Below are 20,643 nucleotides of genomic sequence, written 5' to 3'. Positions count from 1 at the left end.
AGGAGTCCGTACTGTCCCCGGTGTGGGGCGGTGCACGCTGTGCGCAGCAGGGACAGGAATCCGTACTGTCCCCGGTGTGGGGCGGTGCACGCTGTGTGCAGCAGGGACTCCGTACTGTCCCCGGTGTGGGGCGGTGCACAGCAGGAACAGGAATCTGTACTGTCCCCGGTGTGGGGCGGTGCACGCTGTGTGCAGCAGGAACAGGAATCCGTACTGGCCCCGTGTTGTCGTCGGTGTGGGGCGGTGCACGCTGTGTGCAGCAGGAACAGGAATCCGTACTGGCCCCGTGTTGTCGTCGGTGTGGGGCGGTGCACGCTGTGTGCAGCAGGAACAGGAAGCAGAGGGCGGCACACAACCAACCAGAAGCTGAGGGCGATGTGAGGCAGCCGGTACCCGCTGTGTGAGGGGAGAGAGTGCTCGGTGAGTGTGGTCTAGGGAGGGGTGCCATTCCTTGTAGTGGGCATACTCCTGGCACATTGAGAGCTCCAGGTGGCATCGCCCTCTTTCTTGGTCTGTGGCTGCAGTCTTCATCACCACACTGGCACTATGTAACCTTCTCATGCCTTGCATATAGCAAGTCATAGGAGGTGACTGACCACAGGAATTGGAAAAGGGAAGGTGGTGAGGCTGTGCTGTCCCCAGGTCTGGTGTGGACAGTAACATACCAGTAGGTTCCTGTGGGGCACACGTATGCCAGGCGCTATGCTATATGAGGCAGCAGAGCAAAAACGTATATACAAGTCCCCCCAATTATTTCAAAACAGGGCGGTAGTCTGACGGCTGATCCTCTGGTACAGTACATGTTCCTCAGGTTCCTGTAGTCCAGGGATCAGCAACCTTCTATGGGAGTTAGAAGAACGGCTAAGCATGTTTGCATGCTGGGAGTTGTAGTTTCACCTCAGGGCCCTGCTGTAGTCTAATGATACTATTGAGTCTCCATTGAGTTTGGTGGAACCTACACATTCCTAGGCCGCCCGTCTCCCAAGTGAGGTCCACATACCTCCACACCCACCTACTCATTACCTGACACCAACGGTATGTGCGCCGGTCATGAATAGTAATAGGTGTGGTGGATAAGGAAATAAGTGTTCTGTGCAGTGGTTGCCCGGGGCATGGCTTGGGACATTGTAGTAATGACGGCTACGTGTGTGGAAACCATGGTTAATATGTTGTAGTGACGAATCTCCCATTGCACACCACTGGGAATGTACATCTCTACTACATCTTGTACCTTATTCACTTCGGAGCAACTCATTCATACTGGTCAAAATGTAGCGTGAATCGTAAGCGTCATTTAAGAGGTTCTCTGCCCATATAACGCCAACTCTTAAACAGGTTTTCCAGTATTTAGATATTGATGTCCTTTCCTCAGGATAAGGGTCCACATTCACACGTCTGCATCCGTTCCGCAACTTTGCGGACCCATTCATTTTCAATGGGGCCGCAAAAGACGCGGACAGCACACTTCAGGAAATCAGAACATGTCCTATTCTTGTCCGCAGCCACAGACATTGTGGCGGCCATGTGCGGTCCGCAAAATGCGGAACGCACATGGCCGGTGTCCAAAAACAGTTGCGGACGTGTGAATGGACCCTTAGTCATCAGTATCGGATCGGTGGGGTCATGCACACCCCCTAATCTTCTTTTCAGGCCGGCGCCAGGAAATAGACATGAAGCGGAAGTGACGGATTCCCCATTATTGGCAGGGGTGAGGTTTGTCAGACCTCCACTCACTTGATATTAATGACCTATCCTGAGGATTGGTCATCAGTATCTAAGGCCTCTTTCACACTTGCGTTGTCCGGATCCGTCGTGCACTCCATTTGCCGGCGGTGCCCGCCGGATCCGTAACAACGCAAGTGAACTGAAAGCATTTGAAGACGGGTCCGTCTTTAAAATGCGTTCAGTGTTACTATGGCAGCCAGGACGCTATTAAAGTCCTGGTTGCCATAGTAGTAGTGGGGAGCGGGGGAGCAGTATACTTACAGTCCGTGAAGCGCTCCAGAATGACGTCAGAGCGCCCCATGTGCATGGATGACGTGATCCATGCGATCACGTGATCCATGCGCTTGGGGTGCCCTGACGTCACTCTGAAGCGCCCCGGGAGCCGCACGGACGGTAAGTATACTGCTCCCCACTACACTTTACCATGGCAAACAGGACTTTAGCGTCCTGGAAGCCATGGTAACCATTCAGATAAAGCTAAACGTCGGATCCGGTAATGCGCCGAAACAACGTTTAGCTTAAGGGCCCTTTCAATGGGCATTAATTCCGGATCCGGCCTTGCGGCAAGTGTTCAGGATTTTCGGCCGGAGCAAAAAGCGCAGCATGCAGTATTTTCTCCGGCCAAAAAACGTTCCGTTCCGGAACTGAAGGCATCCTGATGCATCCTGATGCATCCTGAACGGATTTCTCTCCATTCAGAATGCATGGGGATAATCCTGATCAGGATTCTTCCGGCATAGAGCCCCGACGACGGAACTCTATGCCGGAACACAACAACGCAAGTGTGAAAGAGCCCTAAGTACCAGAAAACAGCACAGTGATGTACATTGGGGCTTTTTCAGGCTGACATGTTGTGCTCATTCAAGGATCACTAACTGCACAAAGAACCTAAGTGTGTAAAGGGGTCATTCCATGAAAATGATTTGTCATGATTCCTTCTTTATCACCTATCCTGCCGGGCTGATTGTAAAGGACCTATCTGGGATTGTGATATTGATGGCCTATCCCTAGGTCATTAATATCAGATCAGTGGAGGCACCCAACTGTTTGAAGAGGCCACTGGCCTCCTCGCAGCTCACCAATCCCAGCTCTGTCCATTGTATAGCAGCTATGCTTGGTATTGCAGTTCAGGCCCATTCGCTTGACAGACACCTAACAAATGTACAGTGACGTCACCCGCCTAGGAAGAGGCCTAAGCTCACAGCATCATGGATCACTATTAGTGATGAGCGAAGTGTGCTTCAGATGCTACATATCAAGTCGCTTCAAAACTTCGGGTTAATACTGTACAGAGATCCGTCTCCGTACAGTATTAAAATGTACAGGGTCCGATGAGCCGAAGTAAGTTATTTGCGAAGTCGCGCGACACTTTTGTTGAATAACTTCGGTGGTTGATTTTTAAAGGGGAAAACCACTTTAAAACTTGGAACTGAACTCTGCTTCGGGTCTAAGGTACCATTCGGAACCTAAGCCGAGTTCAGATCCAAGTTTTAAACTGGTTTTCCACTTCAAAAATCAACTACCGAAGTTATTCAAAAAAGTCTTGCACGACTTCGCAAATAACTTACTTCGGCTCATCGGAGCCCATACATTCTAATATTGTTGATGGAGATACAGCCTTAATTCAGAGTTTTGAGTGAAGCGACTTTGGATGTAGCATCATCACTAACCACTAGGGTCAGTCTGGGAAATGTGGCCGTCACATGGTTCGTATTTGTCAGGCGCTCCCTCTTGTAAAACTGGTCTAAGGCTGCATTCACACCACTGTGGGATGGCCGTGCCCGTCTTCCAGACTGCAAACCGCGGATCTGCAAAACACGGGCATCAGCCGTGTGCACTCCGCATTGCGGTCCAGACTCATTGACGTGTCCTATCTCCTTACTGTGTGGAGGCACTACCGTGTGCTTCTGAGTCCGTGCCACAAAAGACAGGACATGTCCTATCTTTGGCCGCATCTTGTGGATCATAGACCCAACGGTGGCTTTGGTTTGTAGACCCGCGGTCCGCAAATGGGCACGGTGGTCCCACGGTCGCGTGAATGTGCCCTTAGGCCGAGGCTATACTGAGACTTTTTGGGCTGGGTTTACACGGCTCTTGTCATCTCCTCTGCTTCTCCACCTCATTGGTGAAATGTCCTTGTCACTCTGTCACAATCTATAGTGGTTTTCTGTAGGTCCTCATCTGTTCATGGAGCAGCTTTCGTCTGGTAATTCCTTGTGAAACCTGTCGGACTGGATCACACTGACACGATATACAGTGCGCAAATGTATGGAAAAGGCTTGTAATGCCATGTTCACTTCCGCCTTGCTATTTTGTCTGGTAAAATATTGGGCTTTCTAATGGTAACCTCACAGATCCCATTATAGTCAGCACAGTCCATCGGGCGCAGTTCATTCGTCATTTGACAACTCTGGTGCTCCTTTTTTTCGTTGTTCTGCCGCTGTAATGGAGCCGAATGTTAATGGAATCCCCTGGTGTGAACACGGCCTAATCTAATATGCAGTTTCTTTGCGGAATAGGACATGTGGTCAGTCCACGCAGCAGTATATGTTATGTATCCAATGTGCAGAATAAAGGGACCCCGGTACAAGGTTTGGGGCCACTGAACCACCAGCATCTTTCTAAACATGTCCTCTTAGGCTCCTCTCTTTCCCAATATCAGGCTCCATGCAGATTGGGTGGATGAAGTACAGCAAAGTGTCAGCTTAATCTGCTGGGATTTTACAAAAGCACCATGCTGGGATTCATATTAGTTATTAATAGTGTTAAGCGAACTTGTGTTTTAAGTTCTGCGTCCAAAGTTCGGGTTCGGGTTATCGAAGAATCCCGTTATGGATTCCAAATTCCGTTATGGTCCGTGGTAGCGGAATCCATAACGGGATTCAGCGCTAGTCATGAACTATTTTTGGTGGGAGGAATGTTAAACGGGTTTTCTACACTCCTGATATTGATAGCCTATCCTCAGGATAGGTGATTCATATTTGACACCCCACAAACCCCATGATCATTAATATCTATCGGTGAGGGTCCGACACCCGGCATGTCCACCGATCCGCTGTTCCGTGCAGCCTGGAACTAGCGCATTGGATGGAGCAGGAAGCACAGCTCAGTTCACAGTGTAGTGACCACGCCGGGTTACTGCAGCTCAGCTCCCATTAACTTTATTGTAGGTAGAGCTGTAGTAACCCAGCGTGGCCACTCCACTGTGAAGGGAGCCGTGCTAGTTCCAGCACCAGAGGCTGCAGGGAACAGGTGTCAGACCCTCACCGATCAGATATTAGTCACCTATCCTGAGGATAGGACATCAACATCAGGAGCCTGGAAAATCCCTTTAAAAAGAAAAGCCAATTCCACCATTATTCTTTGTGTTTTAAAGGGTTTCTATCACTTCGTTTCACCTATTTAGCTTTCAGACACTAGCGATCCGCTAGTGTCTGCTCTATCTAACCATCCTAATATAAGAGCTTATTGTCCTGCCGTTTAGCTAAAAAAATAACTTATATAGATATGCAAATGAGCCTCTAGGTGCTATGGGGGCGTGATTAGCACCTAGAGGCTCCGTCTACCTTAACAAACTGCCGCCGCCCAGCGCGTCCCTCCAGCCCGCCCATCTCCTCCGGAATGCGATGCTCCTCGTATTCGGCGCATGCGCAGTGAATGTCTGATCGCTTCCCTGCTCAGACATCTCCACTGCACCTGCGCCGATGACGTCATAGCGCTCTGAGGAACAGGCGCAGTGGAGATGTCTGAGCAGGGAAGCGATCAGACATTCACTGCGCATGCGCAGAACAGAGACGCGCACGGAGAGGATCGCTTCAGCTGGAGATGGGCGGGCTGGAGGGACGCGCTGGGCGGCGGCAGTTTGTTAAGGTAGACGGAGCCTCTAGGTGCTAATCACGCCCCCATAGCACCTAGAGGCTCATTTGCATATCTATATAAGTTATTTTTTTAGCTAAACGGCAGGACAATAAGCTCTTATATTAGGATGGTTAGATAGAGCAGACACTAGCGGATCGCTAGTGTCTGAAAGCTAAATAGGTGAAACGAAGTGATAGAAACCCTTTAAATGTACACCGATCACCGTGCAGCATAAGTAACGTGTCACGCAATAGCGTTATGTTTAGTGTTGAGCAAATCGAGCTTCGGATCAGAGATCATTAAAATGTACTGCCTCCGTGTAGGCGAAGTCTCGCAAGACTTTGGTGAATTAATTCTGTAATCAATTAAAAAATATTTTAAAGTAGCAATCCGAAGTCGGGTTTGGTACTGATGCAGCAGCCAGTACCAAACCCGACTTCAGCTAAGTTTTGTGAGACGATTGTGTACTGGCTGCTCTGATGCGGTCGATGCTAATATGACAGTCAGAGTACCAGAGATTGCCGAGTACAGCACTCGCCTATCTCCGGAACTCCCATAGAAATGAATGGAGCAGCGGCAGGCATGCCCGACTGGCCACTTCATTCATTGCAGGGGGTATGGGGCCCCCGTTCTTGTGTTTGTGGGGATCACAGCAGTAGGACCCCCACTGATCCAATAGTTATCCCCTATCCTGTGTCCCTGTTCTCATGATTAGTGGGGGTCCCATTGTTTATAGACCCATCAAGCTAAATGGTTATCCTCTGTTCTGGGGATAGTGGATAATTATACATAACCGGAATACCCCTTTAATTCTAGGCTGAGGTTAAACCGATTAGTAGACAAACGGTACAGACACTGAAATGATTTACTGAAATTCCCTTCCAGGAGGTCCGGAGGCTTCCTTTATTTTGTACATGCACTGACCAAAAATATAAACTCAACACATAGATAGGTCCAAGTGTCATGTGTTATGTGTTCACTGTTATATTGGGAGGGTTACACTGATAGATAATACACTGAGCAAAAATATAAACTCAACACATAGATAGGTCCAAGTGTCATGTGTTATGTGTTCACTGTTATATTGGGAGGGTTACACTGATAGATAATACACTGAGCAAAAATATAAACTCAACACTTTTGGTTTTGCTCCCAACTCAAAGATCTGAAACATTTTCTACATACACAAAAGACCCATTACTTATTGTTCACAAACCTGTCTAAATCTGTGTTAGGGCTCATGCACACGACCCTTGTTGTTTTTCACAGATCCGTTTGTCCGTTTCTGAGATTTTTTTTTCCCCTCTGATTTAAATCCTCTTCCGTTCTGTTATTCAACAAAATATATCCGTATGGTTTCTGTTTTTTGCGGAACGGAAACAGTAACTTATTAATCACCAAACACATGAGCAATATTGGCTGGGCATTGCATTTCTACAGTATGGATCTTCAAAATACTGATGACATACGGATGTGTTCCTATGCGTTCCGTATTTTTTGCGGACCCGTTGACTTGAATGGGTCCTCGGACCGTGATTTGCGGACAATAATAGGACATGCACTACTTTTTTGCGGATCGACCATGCGGGGAAACGGAATGCACAGGGAGTAACTTCAGTATTTTCTACAGCCCCATTGAAGTGAATGGTTCCGCATACGGTCCGCAAAAAGAACGTAAGCGGAAAGAAAATACGTTTGCGTGCATGAGCCCTTAGTAAGCACTTCTCCTTTGCCGAGATAATCCATCCCACCTCATAGGTGTGGCATATCAAGGTGCTGATTAGACAGCATTAGTATTGTGATGGTGTGCCTTAGACTTGCCACAATAAAAGCCCACTCTGAAATGTGCAGTTTGATCACACAGCACAATGCCACAGATGTCGCAATGTTTGAAGAAGCGTGCAATTGGCTTGCTGACTGCAGCAATATCTACCAGAGCTGTTGCCCGTGCAATGAATGTTAATTTCTTTACCATAAGCCATCTCAAAGGCTTTTCAGAGAATTTGGCAGTACATCCAACCGGACTCACAACCGCAGACCACGTGTAAACACACCAGCCCAGGGCCTTCACATCCAGCATGTTCACCTCCATGATCATCTGAGACCAGCCACCCGGACAGCTGCAGCAACAATCGGTTTGCATAACCAAAGAATTTCTGCACAAACTGTCAGAACCCGTCTCAGGGAAGCTCATCTGCATGCTCGTCGTCCTTATTGGGGTCTGGATCTCACTGCAGTTCGTCATCGTAACCGACTTGAGTGGGCAAATGCTCACATTCGATGGCGTCTGGCACTTTGGAGAGGCGTTCTGTTCACAGATGAGTCCCGGTTTTTACTGTTTAGGGCAGATGGCAGAGAGCAGTGTGGCGTCGTGTGGGTGAGCGGTTTTCAGACGTTAACGCTGTGGATCGAGTGGCCCATGGTGGCGGTGGGGTTATGGTATGGGCAGACGTATGTTATGGACAACGAACACAGGTGCATTTTATTGATGGCATTTTGAATGCACAGAAATACCGTGACCAGATCCTGAGGCCCATTGTTGTGCCATTCATCCATGACCCTCACCTCATGTTGCAGCATGATAATGCACGGCCCCATATTGCAAGGATCTGTACACAACTCCTGGAGGCTGAAAACATCCCAGTTCTTGCATGGCCAGCATACTCACCGACATATCACCCATTGAGCATGTTTGGGATGCTCTGGATCGGCGTACAGTATATAACAGCGTGTTCAAGTTCCTGCCAATATTCTGCAACTTCGCACAGCTATTGAAGAAGAGTGGACCCACTTTCCACAGGCCACAATCAACAACCTGATCCACTCTATGCAACGGAGATGTGTTGTACTGCGTGAGGCAAATGGTGGCCACAACAGATACTGACTGGTTTTCTGACACCCCCCCACCCCCCAATAAGGCAAAACTGTGCACATTTCAGAGTGGCCTTTTATTGTGGGCAGTCTAAGGCACACCTGTGGAATATTCATGCTGTCTAATCAGCACCTTGATATGCCACACCTGTGAGGTGGGATGGATTATCTCGGCAAAGGAGAAGTGCTCACTAAGACAGATTTGTGAACAATATTTGAGAGTAATGGGTCTTTTGTGTATGTAGAAAATGTTTCAGATCTTTGAGTTCAGCTCATGCAAAATGGGAGCAAAACCAAAAGTGTTGCGTTTATATTTTTGTTCAGTGTAAGAGCCAAGGGACATCCCCATACATACTAATTTGACATGTCAGAACGTTGCCAACAGATCAGATTTCAGAAAAATTAATGATGCATGTATACTTTAATTGCTCATGGAAGGCTGAGATCCTGCTAGATATAGCTGTGGAAGCGCATATAGTCTCCGCATCCAGCTACGACCAATGTAAACTGCCCTGGTGTGATAGAATTTGTACTCTAGTAACCTCTGAACTGCCCCAGGGGAACACAGTTTGTACACTAAATATTAATTTACCATGTTACTATATTTGGATGCCCTGCATGATTTGATGTTGGTGCTGTTGAGGAATTTTATCTTGCTCTTCTCTAGAGCGCCTATTCCTCACATCTGCTGTCTACAGTGCTGGCATACAATTCATCTTTTAGGTATATTCTAGGAAATTGCTTAACCACTTGCTGATTGCCCATTCACTATATACATCCAGGCAGTCGCCCACAGTGCCCCTCCAGTAGTGGGGTCTCCACGCAGAGCCCCTCTCCAGTAGTGGGGTCTCCACGCAGAGCCCCTCTCCAGTAGTGGGGTCTCCACGCAGAGCCCCTCTCCAGTAGTGGGGTCTCCACGCAGAGCCCCTCTCCAGTAGTGGGGTCTCCACGCAGAGCCCCTCTCCAGTAGTGGGGTCTCCACGCAGAGCCCCTCTCCATTAGTGGGGTCTCCACGCAGAGCCCCTCTCCAGTAGTGGGGTCTCCACGCAGAGCCCCTCTCCAGTAGTGGGGTCTCCACGCAGAGCCCCTCTCCAGTAGTGGGGTCTCCACGCAGAGCCCCTCTCCAGTAGTGGGGTCTCCACGCAGAGCCCCTCTCCAGTAGTGGGGTCTCCACGCAGAGCCCCTCTCCAGTAGTGGGGTCTCCACGCAGAGCCCCTCTCCAGTAGTGGGGTCTCCACGCAGAGCCCCTCTCCAGTAGTGGGGTCTCCACGCAGAGCCCCTCTCCAGTAGTGGGGTCTCCCAAGTGGGCATTAAAGACAACAAAAAAATGCCCACCTGTGTCCTGTTTACTGGCATTCATGAAACAGGCCTCAACCTCGTCTGGTCTACAGCCTGGGATAGTGGGATTTGGGTGGCCAGACGCGCACACACGTCACTGCGCTGCATCCCAGCAAAGGCAACTGCGATAAAATCGTCACACCTGCCTGTGCTGGGATTTACTACCTCATAGGCCTCAGGCCTACTAGGCCTATGAGGGTGGTCGGTGGGGCAAGGAACTATCGTCTCCTGTATATACCATACTATATAGACAAAGTTGGGGTCTGCACACTCAGTCACGTGTTGGTGCTAGCTAGGAGGTCAATATGCCAAGCAAAGAGAAAAATCTCTGCACTCCAATGTTTATGTTGCAAAAAAAGATATAGTTTATTATCCTTTACAGAGACAAACGGATTTCTGATCCAGATATTTTTATCATTTTTCTACAGTAAGTCTCCGAACGTTTCGGTCCAGGTGAACTTTCTTCAGCGGTTTCGCCTATAGGTAAGTATAATATAAGCAAGGAGTAAAGACAAATGATCAGAACAGACGTCCAGGTCAATTCATAGAATATAACAAGCAAAAACTAAAATAAAAACAAAAATCAGGATAACACAAAATATCACGGGTAAGTATATGTCTAGAAACCTATAAATCACATCCAACAATACATATAATGCAAAACTTCAGCGTATTGGCGTAATCATCAATTCACATTAGAGTATAGTATAACATTTGTTGTAGCAGCTCTATTATTGTCCAGAACACAGATGAATTAGGAGATAAGGTGGGGCGTATAGAAAGAGCAAAGGTAGTATTGAGAACAATATCAGGGGGTAAAAAGAAGAGAAAGCAGCAGAGAAACGGACTTGTGTGAGTAGTATGGCATCAGGGAAGACTGGATCATGTGTGAGGGCCGGGGAGCGTCAGCTCGTCATTAGATGGCGTTAGTAATATATCTGATGCGGCTCTTTGGTTATAAAGGGCGCGGAGCGTCATTAGGTGACGCTGATCACTTGTTTGATGCGGTTGCCTGACGCGGCTCGTGTCCGGGCAGCCGGCTGCATAGAACGTACCATTGGTTCTGAGACTTGTGCTGACGCGTGCTTCTTATGTAGAAAGCAATCGGCTGTGTAGAATGTACTGTCGGTTTCTGAGAGCTATCCAGGCGCATGTTAATACTGTGCAGGGAATGTAATGCTGGTATAGATGAGCTTAATGAAGGACTATGAAGGACCCCCGAGGGGGGAGAAGGCCAGGGGAAAGGAAGGAAAAGGGGGAGAAGGAGGAGCCAGTAGGGAAAGAGAAAAGAGAGGAAAATATAAGTCAAAGGAAAAGGATAAAATGAAAATAAATATAAAAAGGAAAGCGAGATAAAAATAAAGAAAATATTTTTATTTTTTTATTTTATTTCTTTGTCTTTATATTTCTGTCTTTTTTCTTTTCATATTTATTTTTCTTTTCATTTTATCCTTTCTTTTTCCTTTGACTTATATTTTGAACGCCATAAAACCAAAAATCTGAGATGGAATTGCAATGTTTTTTCACGCCGTTACCCCCCTGCCCCTCAAATTTGTAAAAGTACAAGTACATCTTCACCTCCTGAAGTGCAAAATAGGCAATGTTCTTACCAAAAGTTAACCTTCACTTTAAAGGGTCACTGACCTTTCACAAAACCTTATGTCATAGCGACATATCAAAGGTTTTGATTGGTAGGGGTCTGCGTGCTGAGACCTCCACCAATCACTAGAACGAGGAGAAGTGCTTTCTTCACTGCAGGAGGCAGGCGCAAAACTTTTTTAAAAGCTCAGTGATCCTTTAAAAGGCTGGAAACCATTCAGTTTGATACATATGTAATGAGATATCTGGACAGTAGTGATACCTTTCACTGTACCGTAATTTCCATGTGTGTTTTTTTCTTTTTTACAGACAGTGATTTGACACAGAAGAGGTCCGGGAAGTGATCAGACTATGAACAATGGGGCTGCCTATACACTTTGTTGTTGATCCACAGGGATGGTGCTGCGTTGGGGTTATATTCTTCATCTGGCTCTACAACACAGTGTTTGTTCCAAAACTCATCCTCTTCCCACGCTTTGAAGAAGGACATGTAAACGCTGCTGCAATATGGGGTGCGTTACTTAGTCACTTTTGTCTACATTTAGTAAGGGTACTTTCACACTTGCGGTAGAGGATTCCGGCAGGCAGTTCCGTCGCCGGAACTGCCTGCCGGTTCCATCAAAACATATGCAAACTGATGGCATTTGTCAGACGGATCAGGATCCTGAGGGGATAAAACTGCTAAGTTCTTTTCCGGTATATAGCCCCTAGGACGGAACTCGATACCGGAAAAGAATAACGCTAGTGTGAAAGTACCTAAGAAATTATTTTATGAACTTGTGGTCATACATTTTCTTGTAATCTTTTCAGTATAAGCCTTCACAGCCTATTAAAGGGTAAAAGATTTATTGAGCAGCGAGAAAGCCATGGTGCTACTGTTGTACCGCTGCCTTCGCAAACAGCTGATCGGTGAGGGTCTCAGGTGTCAGACCCCCACCGCTCAGATACTGATTCCCTAGAACAGCTATTATCCTTCTTTCTTCCTTGAATAAAATAAAAAATTAAATGTAGCACAAAAAGGATAATGGTGTGATGTGTAACAGCAAGCCCCCTCCTCGCAATATTCGCTGCTGCCGTGCCCTTGCTGTAGTCACAGATCCCCCTCAATTCACCCCTCCCCCCACCTTAGCCATTAGTTACGATCAACCACAGCAAGGTTACATTACAGCTGTAATGTTCTCTAGCCTGTATATGTAATGTAGTCTACAGCGTGCACATAATTTGGTGATGATGGGATTTTACTGAATTTGTATAAATTATCCCATTGAAGTATACTACAGTCATTCTCTCACAAGCATTAAAGGGGTATTATCATCATAGACATTTATGGTATATATCTTCGAGATATGCGATAAATGTCTGACAGATGTGAGTCCCATCTCCAGGACAGAACAGTATTTTCCATAGAAATTTGTGGCCAGAGCCATATTAGCGATTACATCTCCATTCATTCTACATCTGGTGCGCCTTCTCCCTGTGTGTCAGGCGACCCTGTTGTGGACGTGTGTGATGATTACAGTAGTGGGACTTGCACCTTTTGGACATTTATGGGGTATGATGGATTAAAACGGTGACTCTCAGACCCTGTTAACTTAGAATTAGATTCACTTGGTTTCCTACATTTTGACAGCAAGAATAGCACAGTATGCATAAAATGTGGCAGAGGTGCCCTAAGGGAGACTTGCAACACAGATGTGAAAAGAGCCTAAAGACTCCTTTACACAGGCCGACAGTAGGCAATTATTGAGAACGATCCATTCATTCCCAATAATTGCCTGCTCATCAGATGAGGTGAGAGCTGCATTTATATGCAACACTCAACTCTGATGTATAGAGACAAGGGATCACTGCTGGAATCATTGTTTCTGGGCAGCAGATCCTTGTTTAAAAAGTGTCATCTGCTGTACAGTAACAATGATTTAGGTGATGGCATCAGCAACAGGGTGGATTTGATTTAAATCATAGTTTTCTACATAAAGACTAATTCTTGCTGGTATAACTTATAATATGCAAGTAGATGAAGATTTTTAGAATAACAGCTTTACATATTAGTTTGATTAGGTTGATTCTGCATTCATAGGTTTGTAGAAGTTAGGATTAAGGTATTTTTCTCAACTCTGTTCATGTTATAACATTTTTGCTGTGAAGAAGACGCATGTGATCTCTGCTGAGTCAAATTCAGTTTTGAGAACTGCAAGTAAACCGAGCATCTGTGATAATATCTTGTAGGCAGAGAAACTGCCCAATAATCTTACAAAAACCTCTGGAAGAGCATGACATTGTGAATGGATTAATGGAATTTATTTACCCAAAAAATTAAACATATACAGCCTTAATCTACATAATTAAAAAACTAATCTTTATTTCATGATGGAATAACCTTTGGATGGTAATATATTTTCCACAAAAAGGATTTTATATAAAAAAAATCTGATTTAAATAAAAAAAATCTGATTTATTTTATATTTTTTTAAATCATAGATTTTTATCCACCCTGATCAGCAATGCTTTCACCCGATGAATGAGCATTTGTATAGGGGCATCTAAACAAAAGCCATGAAGGTATTGTGAATAGACCCTTACTTATCCTGCCCTGGGCCCTGTATTAATATGCAGTGTCTGCAGAAACCGAATAAATTGCTGTATGTTTCAGTTGGATACATTTCCAGGGGAGAATCTGGTGGAACGCAATGCTATATGATAATGCATGCTGCTTTAACTCCTCCTGCACCATGCCATAATAATAAGTTGGTGTACCTTGATGTACTATTACATCATGATCACGCAGGCACGGTGGCAGTCCCCTGTGCAGTTATCACCAGTGGGAGGACGGCTCTAATGCACTGAAAACTCCATTTATATGTACCCAAAATTGGTACATGTAAAAACTACAACTGGTCCCACATTGCTGTGTTGATGAAAAAATAAATGTTCTTGGTCCTGGACTAGCGAGACAAAAAAAAGTCTACATAACCGCCAAATAAAACATAATTTGAAAAAAAAACTTTTTTTATTTGCATCCTTGTGGGTACTGCTACTAGAGTAGGGAAAAATTGCACCTAACCATTAACCTTTAACAGTTTTAGAAAGCAAAGCATGCTATGGTGATTTATTCATAGGTGGTACAGGAGAAGTGGTAAATGAGATTGCAGACACACTTGGATTAGGGCTGCAACGAGTACTCGATTAAATCGAGTAACTCGACACCAAAAAAAATCCTTGATGCTAATTTTTTGCATTGAGGATTCGTTTGTGTCACGTGACCATGGAGCAGGATTGAAGCGCTTGCTATTACTCCCGCTCCGTGGTCTCCCCATGGCCTGCAATGCGCTTCAAATACTCACCTTGTTAGAACGACAAGGAAGTGGGCAGGTCATTGGTGGCTGTATGCTGGTGCAGCTTGTGAAAGAGTGAAAAGTCATGGGCGGGTCACTGTGGAATGGGATGGGTGTTGTGGCCGGGCCTCCTTGAAAGTGATAGACTGTGGGGAGGGCCAATCAGAGTCGCCTCTGCGAGAAATGGGTGGGGTCATGAGATGGATTGATGCTGACAGATTGCACCGATGGAGGCGGCCGGGGCGGTGAAAGCTTGGTCTGGCTCCAGAAGTGCCAGCAAAGGGAGTGGAAATGGGAGGGGGGGGTCGCCAGCCCGAGCCCCGGGTGCCTGGCACTGAATGGATGTGGACACAGCTCCCCACCCTGCCTGGAGGGCCAGCAGCAGTACACGTTAGATGACTTTGACACTGTGGCTACTACGGGTGAGTTGTCAAGATGTGTCCTATTGAGGTAGAGTTGTCGGGTGTCCCCTCAGGTTTCTAGTTCATTTATCTTTTATGTATGAAGGTGGCATCCTGTGAAATCTAGGACCATTCTCACTGCAACGGAGATGGGGACCATTAAAGTCAGTGAAACTAACTGGCGCAGAGAGAAGTGGCATATAAGTCACATTGCAGGAGGCATTGCGCGGCACCAGGCTGTGCGCCGGACAGGGGTTTGGGCTGATGTGTAGCTAAGGGATCAGCTGTCATGCCCAAGGATGGCGGTGTAGCAGTGCTGGAGTGGAAGTAAATGGGTCGCACGACCCTAAAATCTGGAGTTTCTGGGGTCGTGGTTGCGGCACGCGTGCAAGTTACGCTGTGACCCCATTCATTTCTGTGCTAGCACCGCTAGAGATGATGGCACAAGGAGGGAGAGACAATGGCACATGGGGGAGTGGAGCTGAAGGCACTGGGGTGGGGGCAGAGCTGAAGGCACTGGGCTGGGGGCAGAGCTGAAGGCACTGGGCTGGGGGCAGAGCTGAAGGCACTGGGCTGGGGGCAGAGCTGAAGGCACTGGGCTGGGGGCAGAGCTGAAGGCACTGGGCTGGGGGCAGAGCTGAAGGCACTGGGCTGGGGGCAGAGCTGAAGGCACTGGGCTGGGGGCAGAGCTGAAGGCACTGGGCTGGGGGCAGAGCTGAAGGCACTGGGCTGGGGGCAGAGCTGAAGGCACTGGGCTGGGGGCAGAGCTGAAGGCACTGGGCTGGGGGCAGAGCTGAAGGCACTGGGCTGGGGGCAGAGCTGAAGGCACTGGGCTGGGGGCAGAGCTGAAGGCACTGGGCTGGGGGCAGAGCTGAAGGCACTGGGCTGGGGGCAGAGCTGAAGGCACTGGGCTGGGGGCAGAGCTGAAGGCACTGGGCTGGGGGCAGAGCTGAAGGCACTGGGCTGGGGGCAGAGCTGAAGGCACTGGGCTGGGGGCAGAGCTGAAGGCACTGGGCTGGGGGCAGAGCTGAAGGCACTGGGGAAACGGAGCTGATGGTACTGGGGGGAACGGAGCTGATGGCACTGAGGGGGAACTGATGCACTTGGGCTGATCGCACAGGGGGAAACGAAGGGTGTTGGGGACTGATGGCAGGGGGTCTGAGTTTTTATAAAGGAAAACAGTCTATTCATTTTCCCTTATTAGATTACTCGATTAATCAGTAGAATACTCGATTGCTAAAATCATCTTTTACTGCAGCCCTAACTTGGGTCTTGATGCCTGAGGGGTCTTCAGTATTTTTATGTTGACTGCCTATCCTTAGGAAAAGCTAGCTCCGACACTGGAAAAACACAGTTGGGCAGGTTTAGACGGGGGAATTGGGAAGGAAAACATTACTCCCCGACATTCGACTACTTGCTCAGTTAAGGAGAAAGCTGAATTTACATGCAGCGATCGTCTCCACAGTATGAGGATGAGCGGTCGCTATAGCGATCGCTCGTCCTCATACAGCTGCATTGTTCCTGGGCGGCAGATTGCTGTTTAGACCACACGATCTGCTGCCCAGAAGCCATGATCGGTGGTGTCTGCACGAACGACGGGATAAACAAGCGTTTTACTCGTTCATCATTTGATCGGCGGAACATTTAAATAGCCAGATTAACAAGAATTACCTTTACGGCAGCACTGCTTCCATTGTAGTGAATTGTAACCAGCTCCGTCCAGTACACCGTGGACATGGCTGTGTAGTTCCAGCTCTTGAACAGCTGATCGTTGGGAGTTTTTGGAATATATTGGACAACACCTTTAAGACGCTACTGTTAAATAAATGAGCAGTGCCAATGTGTTACTGCACATCATGGAAATCTTGTAGTAATGTAAAGAAATTTATATTCATTTATATAGTTGTTATATTTTTTTTTATATAACTTATATATCTTTATTTTATGCCTTTCAGGTTATTATATGACTTCCTTCTTTTGTGTGGTTTCACTTTTAAGAGCATCAACTGCAGATCCTGGTAAACTGCAAGATAGTCCAAAAATCCCTCTCACAGGTAATGGTTGTAACCTATAAAGTTAGCTACTATATGAGGACAATGTTTATCCTTATAGTTAATCATTGTAACCTACACATTTGGGGAAGTTTAAAGTCAGTAAAGTTAAAGAGGACCTTTCATGGGTCCAGAAATTATAAAATACGTAGGGCATAGAGCAGTTACAATTTTTTTCTGGGTGCCGCTCCGTTCGCCCGCTGTGGCGCCCGTTGTATTCTCCCGCCTGGAATGCTAATTTTAGCATCGGTACAGGGAGGAGGAGACTGCCCTGTTTCTCAATGGGTCTCATTCTCCCTGGCTGTGAGCTGTCCAATCGCAGCAGAGTGTGTCACAGCCAGGGAGAATGCAAGTTTTTTTTTTTTTTTCTCCCTTCTCTCTGGCTGTGACACGCTTTGCTGCGATTGGACAGCTCACAGCCAGGGGAGGAGACCCATTGAGAAACAGGGCAGTCTCCTCCTTCCTGTACCAATGCTAAAATTAGCATACCAGGCGGGAGAATACAACGGGCGCCACAGCGGGCGAACGGAGCGGCACCCAGAAAAAATTGTAAGTGCAGTTAGATCCCTGCACTATGCCCTACATATTTTAGAATGTCTGGACCCATGAAAGGTCCTCTTTAAAATGATTTAACGGCGTTGTGTGACCTGATGCCAACAATTATTCTAAAATGTTTTACACGTCGCCATTTAATCCCACAGCACATAGAATATAGACATACAGGTTGTTAAAGAGTGTGTCTGACCCCCAAAGCAATTTAATTTATGGACCTGAAAAGGAATGTGCACAGTGTTCATGCTCTACAACATTGATGGCGTATCCTCCCGATCCATCCTTAATGCCAGAATTCTGTGTACCTGTAGCAAATACACCTAGCAGCGAAACTGGTTAAGATGTATTACAAAGTGGTCTATTTTATAGCTATTTCCCTCAACATGTGTGAAGGTGACCCCATGCTTTAGGCAGTATTCACAATTTACTAATGTCCTTTAGTTTAATGTCACCAAAGCCAGTACGAAGCTGACAACCACTATGATCGCCGTCACACGTAGTGGTAAAGTCCACCAGCAAATTTTCAGGTGAGGATTTCTGTGCGGATTACATCCCCCATTTGAAATCAGTGGAGCCAATCTGCCGCAGCACATCATTATTTACTCAATGGTATTCCGCAGAGGAACACCGGCAGGGGTTGACACCTTTCAACCCCATAGGATGACATGGGGAAATCTTTGTGGCCGATTTTCTGGCAGATATTTCTGCCTTGTGTTAAGGCACCTTTAGCAGGTCATAAGGGAGTGGAAATGTCATGTGAGCATAGACTGCTTATGTGCAGTACATGTATTTTGAATCTCAGAACTGCATATGCATAAGTCCACAAAAGACATGACACGCATGAGAGGAAAGGCTTTACATTCCAGAGACGATGATAGTGATCGTACATAACAGTAAACTAGCTGTTATGTAAAGAAAAAATATGTAGTTATACCTCTAATTAACGTGTGAAGCATGGGCATGGGCTAATCTATACTGCATTAGATTGCATCCGTAGGGCTGGTATATATTTGACAACATCTGAGACAAATATGTCAATGCTGATCAGTTACCATTTGTTTCTCTACTCTCTATAGAAAAAGAATTTTGGGAACTGTGCAACAAATGTAATATGATGAGACCAAAGCGCTCTCACCACTGCAGTCGATGTGGGCACTGTGTCAGAAGGATGGATCACCACTGTCCATGGTAAATGGCAAGCCTTTTACTTAGGCTAGTTTCACATTGGCGGCAGGGGACTCCGGCAGGCAGTTCCGGCGGTTGAACAGCCTGTTGGATCCGTCCTGCTGCTAGTTCACGTGTGCCCCTGGACTGCCACTCCATCCCCATTGACTATAATGGGGGCGGAGTTCCGGCGTCAGCACGGCAGCGCACGGCGAGAGACAGCCGGACTAAAAGTACTGCATGTCGTACTTTTAGTCCGGCTGCTTTCGCCGTGCTGCTGCCGGAACTTCGCCCCCGCCCCCATTATAGTCAATGGGGACGGAGCGGCAGTCCGGGGGCACACGTGAACTAGCAGCAGGATGGATCCGACAGGCTGTTCACCTGCCGGACTCCCCTGCCACTAATGTGAAAGTACCCTAAATACCCTTTTAGATACCAGTCTACAATGAAGTGAACACCCTCCTCATTTGCTGGCCTTGCATTTCTCCCCTACTATTTTTGATTGGATAGTGTCAGACTGTGCAAGGACACCAGCCCCCTTCCCAACTGGTAACACTAGCAATTCATTTATAGTGCATAGCAGGATTAAAGAGGTTATCCAATTCTAAAAATGTGCCCCCCGCCCATGCCCCTCCTATAGATCATACTTGCCCCACTCCCTAGCACTGTGGGGGCATTTTTAGAATTGGATAACCCTTTTAATAAAGGAATGGCACATGACAGTCATAAGAATAGATGCTCCAGAAATGTTATAATAAGGGGGGTGCAAGTAGTTACTAAACGGACATGGCCGGACATTACAGGTCCTCTTTAAAGTTGTATAAGAAATCATTGTTAGCTGACCTGAGTGTTTGACCATGTCTGCTTGGATTTTTGACTGTCCATGCCTTTTCAGTAATTCACTGTTAAAAAAAAAAAAATTGGCGGTAGGGGTGGGCGATATAGACGATATGCAATATAAACTATATAAATTTGGCCAACGATAGAGATTTCGTTTATATTGCCATACCGCAGTAGAACATGGCATGCGCCGCTTTCTGCACGCATTATGTTCTCCTGACCTGGCACAGTGGAGAAGGAGGGAGGGACTCCCTCCCCACTGTGTGCAGCTGCCGCTGACCACCAATGAGAACAGTCGTTGAGGGGAGGGACTGTGGCCACTGCGCCACTAATGAGAACAGAGAGGAGGAGGAGGGGAGGGACTGAGGGGTTAATTGCGGCGGATCACGGCACACAGTAATAGAGGCCAGGTATGGAATATGGCCGGCACATGCAGGCTACGTTCGTATTCAGGCATATTAACTATATTCATTGGTGGCGCAGTGGCCACAGCCCCTCCCTTCTACTCCCCCTCTTCTAAGTATTATATTAATTCCGGGCCCCCCCCCCCCCACCCCCCACACGATTAAATCATTGGTGGCAGTGGCCCTAGGGTGGCAGCTTCTGATCAGAGGCCCAGCAGTGTAATCCTGGGGCTCTGATCAGTTACCATGGCAGCCAGGACGCTACTGAAGCCCTGGCTGCCATGGTAATCTCCCTGCTGCTGTGTGCACTATGCACAGGGCAGCAGGGAGAGAGTGAAGTGCTATTCATCCTAATAGATCTCTATCAGGGTGAATAGGACAAGGGTTCCAGCTCCTAAGGAGGCTAATAGTTATAAAATAAAAAGTAAAAAAAAAGTTTAACCCCCCCCCCCCGAAATATAGAATATATCGCGATATATATCGCATATCGCACATGCTTAAAATT

General features: G+C 47.0%; 1 protein-coding gene across 1 annotated transcript in view; it reads left to right on the top strand.

The window, feature by feature from the left end:
• The window catches only part of ZDHHC21 (zinc finger DHHC-type palmitoyltransferase 21), a 40,060-nt gene continuing 19,417 nt past the window's right edge, over positions 1-20,643 (top strand). The window contains exons 1-5 of the mRNA XM_040417166.1: positions 1-420; positions 10,221-10,275; positions 11,701-11,903; positions 17,083-17,181; positions 18,807-18,918. Of these exons, the coding sequence (XP_040273100.1) occupies positions 11,750-11,903; positions 17,083-17,181; positions 18,807-18,918 (365 nt within the window). The 5' untranslated portion in view covers positions 1-420; positions 10,221-10,275; positions 11,701-11,749. The remainder of the gene's footprint in view (positions 421-10,220; positions 10,276-11,700; positions 11,904-17,082; positions 17,182-18,806; positions 18,919-20,643) is intronic.

This window comes from Bufo bufo, chromosome 2 (assembly GCF_905171765.1).
Source record: "Bufo bufo chromosome 2, aBufBuf1.1, whole genome shotgun sequence".
Lineage (NCBI taxonomy): Eukaryota > Metazoa > Chordata > Amphibia > Anura > Bufonidae > Bufo > Bufo bufo.
The sequence above is the reverse complement of the archived record's forward strand: the minus strand, read 5'-3'. Positions and strand labels throughout refer to the sequence as shown.